The 14,109-nt window shown below is 44.9% G+C and overlaps 2 protein-coding genes across 2 annotated transcripts; one reads left to right on the top strand and one right to left on the bottom strand.

The window, feature by feature from the left end:
* The first annotated feature begins 4,279 nt into the window (after positions 1 to 4,279).
* LOC131684717 (uncharacterized) lies at positions 4,280 to 5,038 on the top strand. The gene is made up of 2 exons (XM_058967826.1): positions 4,280 to 4,430; positions 4,492 to 5,038. The coding sequence occupies exons 1-2, from the start codon at positions 4,368 to 4,370 to the stop codon at positions 4,849 to 4,851; spliced, it is 423 nt and encodes a 140-aa protein (XP_058823809.1). The 5' UTR covers positions 4,280 to 4,367; the 3' UTR covers positions 4,852 to 5,038.
* Positions 5,039 to 10,522: 5,484 nt separating this feature from the next.
* Positions 10,523 to 13,223, bottom strand: LOC131680804 (mucin-2-like). Its single transcript, XM_058961515.1, has 5 exons — positions 13,056 to 13,223; positions 11,726 to 12,058; positions 11,343 to 11,664; positions 10,916 to 11,101; positions 10,523 to 10,734 (listed from the first exon to the last, which is right to left on the bottom strand). The coding sequence occupies exons 1-5, from the start codon at positions 13,221 to 13,223 to the stop codon at positions 10,523 to 10,525; spliced, it is 1,221 nt and encodes a 406-aa protein (XP_058817498.1).
* Between the last annotated feature and the right edge of the window lie 886 nt (positions 13,224 to 14,109).

The following is a 14,109-nucleotide window of genomic DNA, read 5'->3' as shown; positions in this document are numbered from 1 at the left end:
AAAGTGGATTTTGACAGTTGGCTTTTAGGCCGTAATCATATGTTTGTCGAGTCTTGTATTGACTTCGTGTCTTTTTTGGAGTATCCACCAATCTTGCGAGAGCCACTCTTGCGTGTACGGTGCGGTTGTTTCCGGATGTTACGATTCCTGGCACTCCTAGCGAAATTGATTGGTCCCCTTTTATGCACTTCGTGCAAAACCATGCCAATTGCGCTACAGATTCATCTACTCCAACACAGGAAAAATTATACAATTTTTCACACCGTTCACATCGAACCATAGCGTCGGCATCTTCGTCACGACCACAGCATGGATATTTCGCCATCATTGCAATAAGTCGCGATGTTTTGAATCTTTGAGAATGTTGCGAGGGTTTCGGGTGAACGTCGAAATTAAAAAACCGTCTTCGTAGTGGATCTGTACTGATCACTCAAAGCTAAAATGTATTCATCTGTTAATATACAAAACAATTCACCTTACATTCAAAGTTTCTCCTTTCGTCGAATCCTACACTCAAGCAACAATTATTTTAACCCAATCTGTTTCCGCACTACAATTTTAATTAATTAATCTGAACTATTTAATAATTCTACAAACTTACGATCCTAAAGTCAAATACGTCCAGAAATTCAATCCGAAAACCTTTCATCTCCAGCAAATTAGCCTTAAATACTATGGAAATAACTTGAAGAAATATTCACGACGTGAGTCTAAATTCGACTACTACCTTCTTTCCCGTAAATGTGCTCACAATTCGCATTCCTTTGAACAAATACCGTTTACTTCTGCTTCGAATTCACTTCAACAATCGAGATAAATCAATCACTAGATCTAGTATTTATTGCTACAAAACCAATCAAATCTGCACATGATGTGTGATGATAGTCTATATACTTGACGTTGATGACACATCATTAGCGGGGGCATTGTTAATAAAGTGGCATTCTGTAACAGTCAACGCCATATAATCCGGACTGATCGCAACACCGAGTAAAAATATTATTCAAATTTAAAATGTTAATTAATGTGAAATTGGCTGAATATCGGTCATTGGTATTTTCGGAGGAACAAGCTCCTCCTTCTGATACTGTATGTCTAAAGATTCATCCCCCTAAAAGTGAGATATCTTCTGAGAGCTATTCATTAAAACGCAATCTTAAAAAATAATCATCAAAATGTTAAAAAAAAATATTGTTCGACCCACTATAGAACATTTCAAATTTAGTCTCAGATGAAAGAGGAGTATCTAAACATTCGATTTGTGAGTACTTCAGCGATATTGATTTTTTTGTTTAAATATTGTTCTACCAGAGACACCGTGAAGCGTGATGATCTTGCCGATCGCTCCTTATCGGTAGGTCTCAAAATCAACAAGACCAAATCGTTGGATATAAACACGGTCAACCCTTCCAGCTTTACGGAAGCTGAGCAAGCAGTGGAGAATGTTGAAAGCTTCCAATATCTTGGTAGCCAAATGGCGTCTGATGGAGGCACCAAGATCGACCAAAGTAAAAACAATCTAATTTTCGACCTTTTTTTTTAAAAAAAAAATGCATATTTCTAATTAATTTTTTATAAAAAATCAAGGAAAGAATTATTTTTTCTAAGAATCAAATATGATAGATAATCTATTTACATATTTACATTTACATCGGATGCAAAATGCAGATGGTATGAAACACTGAGTGAAAATTGTAACTTTGCATTTTTCGAACAATCATACTTGCGATTGAAATAATCTTCTACACTTGATAGTAATATTGGGAAAAATCTTCTCGAACTTGCATCCAGCAGTGATCACCTACCATTTTCCCGTACCAAAAGCCCTGATATCATATTTTATTAACTGCTGGATCCTAATGGAATTTACTTTTTACAAAAAACACACACAGTTTACACTTTGCTACCCTGTATAGCGCTTGTTAACTGCGGCATTTGAATTATTTCGTTTTTTTTTTCATTGTACAACTAAGTACTTGACCGAAAAAGTTCTTACTGTTTATAAACATTAGGTCGGATTCGAAGCTAAATTCGTAAATGAGCCTTGGACTCCTAAGTCGGTATGCGTATCGCGTTTGGTGAAATATTCCATCAGGACATTGCAGTAATTGAAAAACGATATGAGAGCTTCTGAGACAAAGGCATGATTGGTGACTATTGCTGGATGCAGGCACGAGAAGTTGGCGTCTTGCTATTACAAAGCTTTGGCAGTACAATCCCTTAGAGGAATTTTCGCCTTCTGCTTCAACAGACTTCGCAACCGATTCTTAGTTTACAGAACATCACGTGCCTAGTGCTACGATCTCACTGGGACTCCTTCCATGTAGGGGCTCGAATGTTTGACGACTGGCTTAGGATACCAGTGCTGCACCCGCTGAACAGTCGCAGTAAGGCAGGGTCTGCTAAAATTTCAAAATTTTAATTTTGCTCAATGCGCCATAGTAATAACATTGTCCATCCGATGTTGATGATATTAGACTTAAAATTAACGTTAACATATTATCTGTCATCTTAGATTCTAAAAAGCCCGAAAAAAAAAATTGTATTGCTGTAAAAAATCAGTTAAAAATGAGTAACTTTTAAAAATGGTTAAAAATTCACTTTTTTTAACTTGGGTTGCTGGCAACACTAAAATTTTTACATATGATCGGCACATATTATATGTTTTTGGAAAGGGCATCTCAGCACCTTTCAACCTGAATATTGACCAAGTTAATTGGATGATTTTTACGCGAAATATTGACTATAAACTAAAAAATGTACACAAAAGCAAGCTCTTTGAGAAAATCATAAAATCGCTTCTTTGAACAAAAAAAATGAATATTGTTTTCGTGTCTATAACAGTCTATAAAATACCTTTTCTCGCAGCTTCATTTTTCTTGTAAACTAGTGTAATTTAACTTATCGACACCGCTTCATCATCTTTGCCTGTCTCAGTGATAAGCACTGAATGCGGTTACTAAGCATTGCGTTTATCCAGCCTAAAATACGTGCAGATACTCCATGACCGCACGTCGTTTCCAGAATAGACAGGAAGGATATATTGTCAAATGCACACTCAAGATCTCGGAGTACACCCAAACTATATAGCTTGAGTGAGAAGCCCTTTTCAATGCTGTAAACAACATTGTGAAATTGATGTGATTATCGATTATCCGTTACAAAGCTTTAAGAGAAAAAAAAGCTTGAGCTGATGGGCCGAAAACTCCTGGCATGTTTATAGCTTGAGCGCCCACATTTGAGAATAAATCTAACAGTTATTTCTCGCCATGCTTTCGGGATATACCCTGTAGCAAGATTGGTAAGCATAACCTTTTTCAAGACATGTTTGAGATTCCATCTTTTCCAGCCGATTTGTATGGAGCAAAGTAGCCGATTCAGTGGTAACCTATCTTTCGATTTTAAGAGAATTTTATTTAACCCTCTGGCCTCGTTGGGACTAATCGGTCCTTCAACAGAGCCTGCCCGGCAAAGTGCAATCATGGCTCTTAGCTAGGACAAACCACGGTCTTAGCTAGTGATTGCGTGCCGAATTCAAGTAAAAGAATTTAGCATTAAAAATACTATCAACACCATTTGGGTGTTCGGGTGTAAACTAATGCAGAGCTTGATGGCATTATGAATGCTGAAATAGGACTTTTTGCAATATTAATTCAAATATATTGGCTATATATAGTGCACTGGCTGGCTTATTATTACTTTAGTTTACTAGGTATGTAGGAATGTATTGGAGAGAGAATATGTTTTTTTCACATTTGGCCAATATGTACAAAGACTGTAGAAGTATTGAAGGTCATTCGTGATATTTCCCAAAAATTAAGTAATTACCCACTCGAAATTTTGAGCCATTTCAAAAAAAATTTGGTGTGCAACGCATGTATCTTGCACTACACAAATTTGAAAACATCGATGTACCACAATTCCATTTGCATAAACGAACGTGATTTAATGTGAATGGAATGTAAACTTGTGTATTGCGAAAAGAGAAAAAAATCCTTACTAATGGACCCCTCAGCCTATGCTTTCTACCCACTCGGGCGTGAAGTGTTTCGCCGCCCCTGGTGTCGCAATCAAACATATCTTGTGATCCATTTTTTCTTTTTCGGTAGGTTCAGCTACGTTCGGATTTTTTGATAAGTTCAATACGTTGTTGAAGATATTTATCTAAACAAACCTGTTTGACTTTATAATAGACATGACTTATCAGCCGAGGGGGATTTTTCATTAAGTACATATATACATTGATAAACAAGTGCAACCGACAAGGAGCTCTTACATATAAAAGACCGCACGAGCCTCGTAGAACCATCAAAGCCTTTGTCCTATTCGCAATTCTGGAGTTGATCTGCAATCGAATCACTGCAAATATGGTTGGAAAACTATTTTTAGCACTTGTTATCTTGATGGCTGCGACCGGGTGCTTTGGGCAGGTGAGTCTCATATTCTATTTTCTTTAATTTTTACCTACAAGTAAAGGTATACGCTTCACAGCCTTCAGGTTCCCTCAGTCCGGACTACAAAGGGGACAACAATATCAGAAGAAGTGAAATAGCGGAGGTTGGGTCACAGACTCAACCCGATGTCAACGCGAATCTGTTAAAGACAGATTCCAACCAATTGAACATCAATGCGCAAAAATCGTTCAAAAAGGTGAACAATGCTAACGGAAATGGGGCCTCGGTTGGATTCGACCGAGCACCTGCGCTTCGGAACCGAAGAGCGATCGACAACGGAAGATTGAACCTGTGGCAGAACAAACAACACTCCGTATATGCTTACGGGTTGGGTGGACCGAACCGGGGTGGTAGGCCTAATTACGGAGCCGGTATCGGTTATAGTTATCGGTTTTAGTTGTATTTTATTCAATTCGTTTGTCGTCACTATGAACTTACCATTTAATATGAGGACCCTATTCAAAATTTCGGAAAAATCTGGAGTAGGAAATCTGTGGGTAAAATGAAGACCTGTCAAGTATTCAAAGGATTTTGAACCGATTTTGCTACTACCTAATATGAAATAAATTTAATGAAAACGAAAATCTGCATTCTTGTCTAACGCTGATATTAAATTCGATGAAATTTTAATTTTATTCAAAAAACGGTGTTATATCGTCGTACACATTTTTTTCACAATGGAGGATCAGTTGAAGCCCTCCGCTACAGTTAATTTCCATGTAGAAAGAAGCAGGGCGGTCAAAGGTTCCCCTGGAAAGATCACTATGGGGATTTTCGGGATCGCTACTGGAGCAGCTAACGAAAGGACTAGTCTTTGAAATTGTAGCCGATCGAACGAGACCCAGGGCCGTAGCGTGGTCTGCTGGCGCACTTGGTGGAGTTCCAGTTTTGCTAGCCTTTGGTGTTTACTTTGACTTTCGTTTTTACTTTCGAACGATAATTTAGTGTGTACTAGGAGTTAGGACACTTAGCCTAACTTCTTTTATGACTTATCTTCACTTATCTTCATTTATTTTATAAAGCAGATCAAGATTTCACTATGGGCCATCAATATGTTCAAGTCCACTGCAAATTTGTCTGTAATACATTCGAAGACAGCTGTTTGAAAGCGACGGACGGAGTATTTTTCCAGAGATTTTGTGAAATCAGTTGACGATAGATATTTGAAGGCGACAGATGGAGGATTGTTCTGGGATAGTTACTCGTGTCCATCATACAACAAACCGAAGAATTTAACGCTATATTTATTCCCGCTGGTTGGAAATCCGATTTACGAAAGATTTGACCGTAGTTCGTTTGTGTTAGACTGTCACTTATTTCAGAATTCAAGGTCGACCTCCAGCCACAAATCTTGAACTGTATATTCGTGGAATCAGTTGACGCTAGGTTGATTGATTGATTGTTTTATTTGGGGTTTTAACCTTACGGTCATTCACCCGTATGATAATAAATACATACATAATAGGTACACAGAACTTAAAAACTAAATACTAAAATTTCATTGGCTGTTTCTATCTGTGTTTTGTGGGGGGCTGTGGTGAACCCTTCCATCACCCATTTCGGGTGTGGCAAGTGGCCCAGGGTTGAGGGTAGTTGGCCTGATGTTTACCCATGTTGGCGGTTAGGTGTGCTGGGAGTTGCACCATTGTAGGTGTACCGGTGAGCCGCGATGAACCCTCTCATCACCCATGAGAGTGTGGCTAGGGGCTCGCAGTAAAGGGCGAACACGAAATTATTGCGACACCGAACATGTTATGCCAATTTTCTTATAATGTTTAAAATCAAACCAATTTTTTTTTGGGTAGTTTTACACATATATTTACTTCAAAAATCAAAAGAAAAGTTAATCGATGGAGCCTTGAGTGTAAAATTGAACGCATTTTCGCTTGACGCCCTCCATCAAAGTCTTCACAGTGTCATCCGGTACCAGTTTCTCAGTTTTTTTCCATTTTCTTAACATGTCTTTCTCGTCTTTGACTGTCTTCTTGCTCTTCCGAAGTTCCCGCTTCATCATTGCCCAGTACTGCTCCACCGGGCGCAGCTCCGGACAGTTTGGCGAACTCATGTCCTTTGGAACAAACTGGACAGAATTGTCCTCATACCATTCCAGGACACTTTTAGAATAGTGGCATGATGCCAAACCTGGCCAAAATAGCGGAGCTTCGTCGTGCAGCTACAAGAACGGCAAAAGGCGCTTCTCGAGGCACTCAGATTTGTAGATCTCGCCATTTACTGTGCCCTTTGTCACGAAAGGCTCACTCCTCAGTCCGCAAAAGCAGACGGCCTGCCAAATGAGATATTTGGAGGCGAACTTCGAACTTTTCTCCTTCTTAAATTTGTTGTCCACATAGAACTTGCTCTTGCCGGTGAAAAACTCCAACCCCGGAATTTGCTTAAAATCGGCTTTTATATACCTTTCGTCGTCCATCACACAGAAGCCATATTTTGTCAGCATCTTCTCGTAGAGCTTCCATGCCCGAGTTTTAGCCGTCGATTGTTGCCGCTCATCGCGGTTTGAGAAGTTCTGCACCTTGTATGTATGTAGTCCAGCTCTCTTCTTTGCATTCTGGACGTAGCTCTGCAACATGCCGATCTTTTTAGCCAAATCACGGCTTGAGACGTTGGGATTTGCTTTAATCATCCGCTTCACCTTTCCCTCCGTCTTTTTGTTCTCCGGTCCCGGTTTTCTTCCAGCTCCTTTGCCGTGGTCCAAAGTTAACCGCTCCTGGAACCGCTTCAACACTCTGGAGACGGTTGAATGGTGAATGTTCAACATTTTTCGCAACTGCCGGTGTGACAGGTCAGGAAATTCCAGGTGTTTGGAAAGAATTTGTTCTCTCGACTCGCGTTGGTTCACCTCCATTTTTGTTGAATCGAAAAACACGACTTCGTGTTTGACAGCATGTAAACAATACACATCAATGCGAAAGTGTGCAAAATTTGGTTGATTTTTACCCAATGGTAAAAAAGTTATGCCCTGTTGAATGTGTCGCAATAATTTCGTGTTCGCCTTTTAGTAGATGGCAGATTCCGGAATAGTCGCGCTTGGTATTCGCAGGCTGTGTCTATATCAGATCGTATCGTAGAGGCCGGCGTCCTTCACGAAGCAAAGCATCTCCTCCCTGGCCGGGTCGTTGGAAAGTGCATCTCGGATGGACAAGGGGAGATCCTGAATCCTCGGGCTTTCAGGCAAGGGCCAGGGCAATGGCTGCTGCTTCGGCCGAGAACACTGAGCATTGGGAAGGAGGAGCTGGTTGGGCCGTTGCTAATACCGACCCCCACCTCGCCGACTTTCTTCGAGCCGTCGGTGCGTGTGTGGGTGGATTACCGTCGTGCTACCAGCTGGTTGTATGTTGTATGTGCGATTTCTGGTGCTCCTCCGGCCCAGAGGGATCTGGATAGGGATGTGTCAATCAGGATTGGTTGTGCATTCCAGGGGCGAGGCCGAACCCGGTGCGGCCGGGCGAGTGGGGGTAGGGCGGTACCAGTGAATTCCAAGTGTATTTCCAGGGCTGTTTGAAGTGTTACTGATTCGTCGTTTCCGTATGTCTTCTCAAGTACGCCTAGTGCCCGCCGGAAGATGACGAGGACTATTCTCCAACGGAACGGGAGTACGCCAGCCTCTACGCAAGCGCTTTCTGCTGGTGTGCTGTGCAGGAGTTTGGATGCGCTCCGGATGGATCCGGGAAAGAGCGGGGCTACGATGTTGTTGATACCTACGATGTTTTTTTCCGGTTATCTTAATTCCGTAGAAGATGCGGCTGTGGATAAGGGCTTCGCTAACCCTCAGTGCGGTGTCCCTGTATTTAGTGTGCCTTTTTTCCAATAGAGAATGCAATTTACGCACTAACCTAGTACACGTGCAATTAGTAGATGCCAAGCTACCACACGGGGTGTACTGGAGTGTCGGGCTCTCATGGTGACACCTTGACTAGGTAATACCGACTAAACTCCATTGGGCACCGCCATTGTTCCCTGGCACATTTAGGGTGTCTGGCGACTATTGTCTGTTCTAGGCGCTTACGGTTGGCGCATTCGGCTTTTACCCTCCGGAAATGGGGGCCGAAGGTGGTTTTGCGATCAAATGTGATCCCGAGGATGGTCGGTTCCTTTCTGTATGTGATCGGGGTGTCGGCGATGCGGATCGGACGGTCGGTGGCACGGTGGAAGGAGTCGCAGATGTGGGTGTAGAAACTCTTGCTGATCGATAGTCGGAAGCCGATTTCAGTTGCCCATTTCTACACGGCATTGACGGCAGTCTGGAGTTTGATTCGCGTTCTGCCACTGGTTCGTCCGGTTACGACTAGGACAATATTGTCAGCATATACGAAGATGAAGACCCCCTTGGGGAGGGTGGCGAATATGGTGTTCATAGAGATGAGGAATAGGGTGACCGCGAGTACGAACCCCTAGGGTACTCCGTTTTCTTCCACGTACACTCCGGATTCACTACCGCCAATTCCAACCCGGAACCTGCGGTCTTGGAAGAAGCGCTGGATATAGACGCCGAGGTTTCCTCCGATCCCCCAGCGGTGGAGTTGGCGGAGGATGCCCTCACGCCATACAATGTTATATGCTTTATAGATATCTAGGGCAGCGATGTCTGCGTGGAGGCCGTCCCTCCTGGCCTGTTCGAGGGTCTCTCCCAGAGATGCCAGATAAGACCCGGTGCCCTTCCCCTTCCGGAAGGCGTGTTGACGATTGTCCAAGAGTTGGCGCTGTTCAAGGATATCAATCAGTCTTCTATTGGCCATCCTCTCAAATGTTTTGCTGATACAGGGGAGCAGGCTTATGGGCCAGAAGTCCTTGGCCGTACGGGATCCCTGGACCCTTTTGGGGATCGGAATGACCAAGGCTGTCTGCCACGAGTTCGGGATAGGTCCGCCCTTCCAGATTTGGTTGAAACACTCAAGGAGGGTTCTTTTACCAGATGCCGGTAATTGGCGTAGAAGAGGATAGCCAATGTTGTCGATGCCTTTGGCTTTCCCTTGGCCCTGGTTGAGAGCGAGGAGAAATACATTCCTAGCTCGTCACAAATTTCAGTGGGTTGAATGCTTGGTGTTCCACCGATGTCGAGTGAAAAACCTGCGTTGCGCCTCTTCCGCTGAGCGCGTTGACTCGGCGCCAGATTTCCTCCGTTGGCGAATCGGGGTGGATCCCGTCTAACAAAGAGTTCCAGCTGGCGGTTTTGGCTTCGGAGATGGCTTTCCGTGCGTCGTTGCGTAGTTGCCGGAAGTTGCTGGATTGGCCCATAAAGGGCTGTCAGTCGGAGTTTTCCGAAGGATTCGGAGGGCTCTGCGGCGGTTTTTGATGGCGGTAGCTACTTCGGAGCACCACCAGTGAACCGCTCTCCGCCGTGGGGTCCCGCTGGTTCTAGGGATGCTCGATGCGGCAGCGAAGTGTATGATGTCGGTGAGTTCATCTGCGGTGTACGACCTTAGTGGGTCGAGTTGGTCCGTAAAGGTCTCCTGAAAGTTTGCCCAGTCGGCTTCCTTTTAGAGTCATCGACGCCGGCGAGTTGTTGTAGGCAGGGGGGGGGGGGGTCTGTGAGTAATCAGAATCGGATGGTGGTCACTGCTGCAGGTGTCCGGAAGCACGGACCACAGGCAGTCAGGCGCTAGAGGGCTGGAGCATATGGAGATGTCGATGTGCGTTAGGGCTGGGCCCCTGGTGAACGTCGGATTTCCGTCGTTAAGTATGATGGCTCCATTGTTTTCGACGGTTTTGAGGGTCTCGTTTCTGCGACGGCTGGAGCGGCGAGAGCCCCAGGCTGGATGGTAGGCGTTGAAGTCGCCCATGATGAGGAACAGGGTGGTGAGCTGCCGAATCAGGTGATCAAGTTTCTTTCCAACATCCTGGACCTCCTGAGCGACGGTGCAGGGGGTGGGTACAAGCATTCTCCTCGCGATCGCGAGTAACTGTGTGTATAAGCGGATTTCGTCTCCTGGAATGTCGGAGCGGGTGGCTAATCCGACGGTCTGAAAAATGTTTCCACCGGTCCGGAGTTCCTACGTGTAGTGGCTTCCAAGCCACCGGGTGGGATCGGTTCCTTCGGTGATGTGTGTTTCCTAGATGGCTAGCACGATAAAGTTATGCCGGGCGATGATGACCTGGAGAGCTCCGAGGTTCTGACGCAGTCCGTTAGCGTTCCACTGAAGGGCCAGTGAGCTGCGGTTACCGGAGTTGAGGGTATCAGAGTCGGATTCTGATGGGGAATCGGGGCGAGGGTCGCCAGGGCTGTGTATGTTGATGATCTGCGGTCCGGTCGTAGAGTGTAGACCTGTTTGTATCAGGTTTAAGGGAGGGTCATCAAGACGTTTGGGGGGGATTTGCTATAGCTGTGAAGCAGGTAGCTGGGCGGGTTTGGAGGCGAGTTGTCTGGAAAAAGTGCGGAACCGTACGATTGTTCGGGTGAAACGCAGTGAATGGTGGGACTTACCCGGTGGAGAGCCCCCCTGCACCTGCAGCCGTCGAAGGCTCGTCGGTAGGTGCCGGTACATCCGCGGGCGGGGCCGGTGCAGAGGAGAAGGCCTTTTCCCTAACGTCTCTTACTATGATGGGTTTATCGGAGTTAGACATGCTGCAGGTTGGCTCTGTGTTAGTCGCTGTGTTCCAATGGAAGGTGATGGGGTGCCAGGAGCAGCCAGCTACCGGGATCGGAGAGCGGGGGTGAAAGTTGTAGCTAATTGGGGTGATGGGGCGTTCGTTGTGTTGATGTTCTGTAATAAGTACGGGGCCGAGAGTGTGTTGGGTGGAGCAGGAAGTTACGTTTGTACTCACCCGGAGGATAGCCAGATCCTCTGCATCAGCAGCCGCCGAAGGTTCGTCGGGGTGAACCGGTACATCCGCGGTCGGGGTAAATGCAGGGGAGGGGGCTTTTTTTCTAACTCTGCTCCTCGGAGTGATTTTGATCTCGGTTGATCTCGGTCGTTGGAGTTGAGGTATACCTGGGAGAGCCGGAAAGCCGCTGAAAAGTGTCTCTGCTCTCGATGTTGGTCCCAGCTGCGGTTGTTGTCCCGCTGGTTGGTTGGGTGCGGGTGTTTGTTTTTTTGTTTGGTCCGCAGTTCCGCGGCTCGCTGGGTGATATTAGAAGTGGATTTGGGTTCGATGTTTCATTGGGATGATTGTTGTAATCAGGTGGACTGGCGTACTGACTTCCAGTGACTACGGAGGTGTGTATTGTTGTTTTGGTTTTTGCATTGCGGGGTTCCTGTGAAGGTTTTGGGGCGGTTGTTCTGTTCATGGTTGAGTGGTGTAGTGACAGGACTTACCCGGGAGGAGGCCGGGCCTCCTGCATCGGAAGCCGCCGAAGGTTCATCGACGCGGTCCGGTACATCCGCGGACGGAGCCGGTGCAGGAGAGAAGGCTTTTTTAGTTGGAGGGCGGCTTTCATTTTTGGTGTTTTTGCGCCGGGGTGTAGGTAAAGGGTATATGAATTCCTGTCTTCTATTGCGTCCTGGTGTACGCCTGGGTCGGGTTACGTTGGTTTGCCATGAACTTACAGGTAGTGGACTGGAGGGTCGCTGGTTAGATTCCAGGGTTTCAGCTGTGTTGCTGTTGGTATTGTTTTCTTGAGTGGTTCCAACGAGGTTGGTGGCAATATTCTTTCTTTGTTTTCGCGTTTTAGTGGTTTAGTCGGAAATATCGATGTCGGGGAATGGTTGTTGCGGAGTGTTTCTTGTTTTGGTGTTGCTTTTCTTCGGTGGGAGATGCTGTATGGCATCTTTTCTCAGGTGTTGGTGCAGCTATTTGTTGGGTGTTCGGTTTTAGTATTGGACTGCGGGATTTGCTCCGTTGCTCCTGATCTTTCCTTGATCTGTTTCGGTTAGATCTTTCAGTCTCGTTTTGGGTGCATTCCAATGTGTTTGTTTCTGATTGTTTTGTTGTTGTTGATTGTTGGTTTGTTTGTTTATTTTCTTTTGTTGTTGGATTTTGTTTAGTTTTGGTAGGGGTGTGGTTTCAGAAAATTGCCTTTTCAGGTCCTCGAAGGCTGCTCTCATAACGACCATTTCGTTTTTTAGGTCTTTGTTAGCAATTTTCTCCTCTAGTAGTTGTTCCTTGAGGATTTTGATAGTGGAATCTTTGTCGGCGTTATCCGACGAGGCCTTGGTGTTTTTCAAAGACTGGACTTCGGCTCGAAGTAGCGCTATTAGGCGGTCGCGATCATTTGTGGCGGTGTTCAGTCGGCAAAAGACTGTGTTCGCATAGGAGGGTGTTCTATCCGCAAGTCTTAGGTTGGCTAGTTTCCTGGCCTCAGGGAAAGTTGTCGGTTTTGATTTTTATAATTTCCTTTTCGGCGAGGTATTTTGGGCAGTTGCGGTCTAGTACTGTGTGCTATCCATCGCAGTTCACACATTTGCTGGGTGCTTTGCAGGGATGTTCGGGCGAGGATTGATGCTCTTCGGTGCAGTTGAGGCATATTTCTTGCGAGTTGCACTTCTTGCTTCTGTGGCCAAAAAGCTCGCATCGGAAGCATTGCATCGGGTTCTCGTAATACCGACGGACGGAGGTTCGCATCATACCGAGAAAAATGAATTCTGGTAGATGGGAGCCTTGGAAGGAAAGAACGAGCAAGGGGGTATTAGTAGGGATGCCACTTACCGACTTAGTAATCCTTCTGATTTCCGTTACACCTTGTTCTTGTGTAGTTTCCAAGATGATGGTGGTGTCGATATTCTTGGTATGCAGGTCATAGATTATACCTTGGACCTTGTTGAGGTGAGGGTCCGGAATAACCTCGACTTTCTGACCGGTGATAAGTTGTTTCATGTCGAGCAACTTGAGATAAATTTTCTTGGATATGGCTTGCAAGATGTTGATCAATTTGATCGCCCGAGTTCAAATATGCAGGGATCGCATGACTAAGAGGTGGATCCCAGCGGAGTGGGGGGTTAGATACATCCATCTGTTCGATTAGTGCGAACGAAGATTTTTCGCTGGGAATTTGTTTCACTGATTTGCCACCTGATTTTCAGTAGGAAGAAATTAGGACGACACCTGGTGGTCGTTTCTTTCTGATGAATCGTCAATAATTTGAGATCGCCAATAATTTTAAATATGACGCAACTAATTTTTCACTTTCCGGTTGCGATATTTTCACGGGAAAAAAACACTTTTTACTGTTGTTAGACACTGCACTGTGATTCCTTACGTTGTATAAGACCCGGAATGCGGGGTAAACGCTTTTAATATACACTTGATCGGGTACACTTTGTCGGGTTTTAAAATCACTCACGGCGATTGGAGAAAACACCGGAAAACGCTAAAATCTGCCATTTCACTCACTAAGAAAAGATTGTTTGCAACTTTTTCCGCAATTTAGATCACCGGTAGGCAATAAACTGTGCCGAAAGACTAGAAATTTGAACGACTCGAACGGAGCTCTACAAGAGTGAACCACTCGCAACGAAGGTACACACAAAATTTATGACGCTAGGTGTTTGTAGGCAATGGCATCTATTCGGGATCAGAACACTGTATATTAATAGCAGTGTAATGTGGAAACAATATGTGGAAGCTGTGAACTGGGTGGTGGATTGTTGATAACGGTGTACATCATTGAATTTGAATTACCAATTTTCCAATTTATTATTTCACTGCTGATGGTAAAATTGATGTTCAACAAGTTTCAGAAGCACTATGACCAAACTAAGTA

The sequence above is a fragment of the Topomyia yanbarensis genome, chromosome 2, assembly GCF_030247195.1.
Source record: "Topomyia yanbarensis strain Yona2022 chromosome 2, ASM3024719v1, whole genome shotgun sequence".
Lineage (NCBI taxonomy): Eukaryota > Metazoa > Arthropoda > Insecta > Diptera > Culicidae > Topomyia > Topomyia yanbarensis.
Note: the sequence above shows the minus strand (reverse complement) of the source record. Positions and strands in the feature narration are given on the sequence as shown.

Excerpts from the sequence above, each read along its gene's own strand:
- LOC131680804 (XM_058961515.1), bottom strand. The coding sequence starts at position 13,223 with ATGAAACAACTTATCACCGGTCAGAAAGTCGAGGTTATTCCGGACCCT. Across the intron at positions 11,665-11,725 it reads GAGGCCCGGCCTCCTCCCGG|GAACCCCGCAATGCAAAAAC; the intron begins GTAAGTCCTGTC and ends AAACCTTCACAG. Across the intron at positions 11,102-11,342 it reads AAATCACTCCGAGGAGCAGA|CTGGCTGCTCCTGGCACCCC; the intron begins GTTAGAAAAAAA and ends CGATCCCGGTAG.
- LOC131684717 (XM_058967826.1), top strand. The coding sequence starts at position 4,368 with ATGGTTGGAAAACTATTTTTAGCACTTGTTATCTTGATGGCTGCGACC. Across the intron at positions 4,431-4,491 it reads CGACCGGGTGCTTTGGGCAG|CCTTCAGGTTCCCTCAGTCC; the intron begins GTGAGTCTCATA and ends TACGCTTCACAG.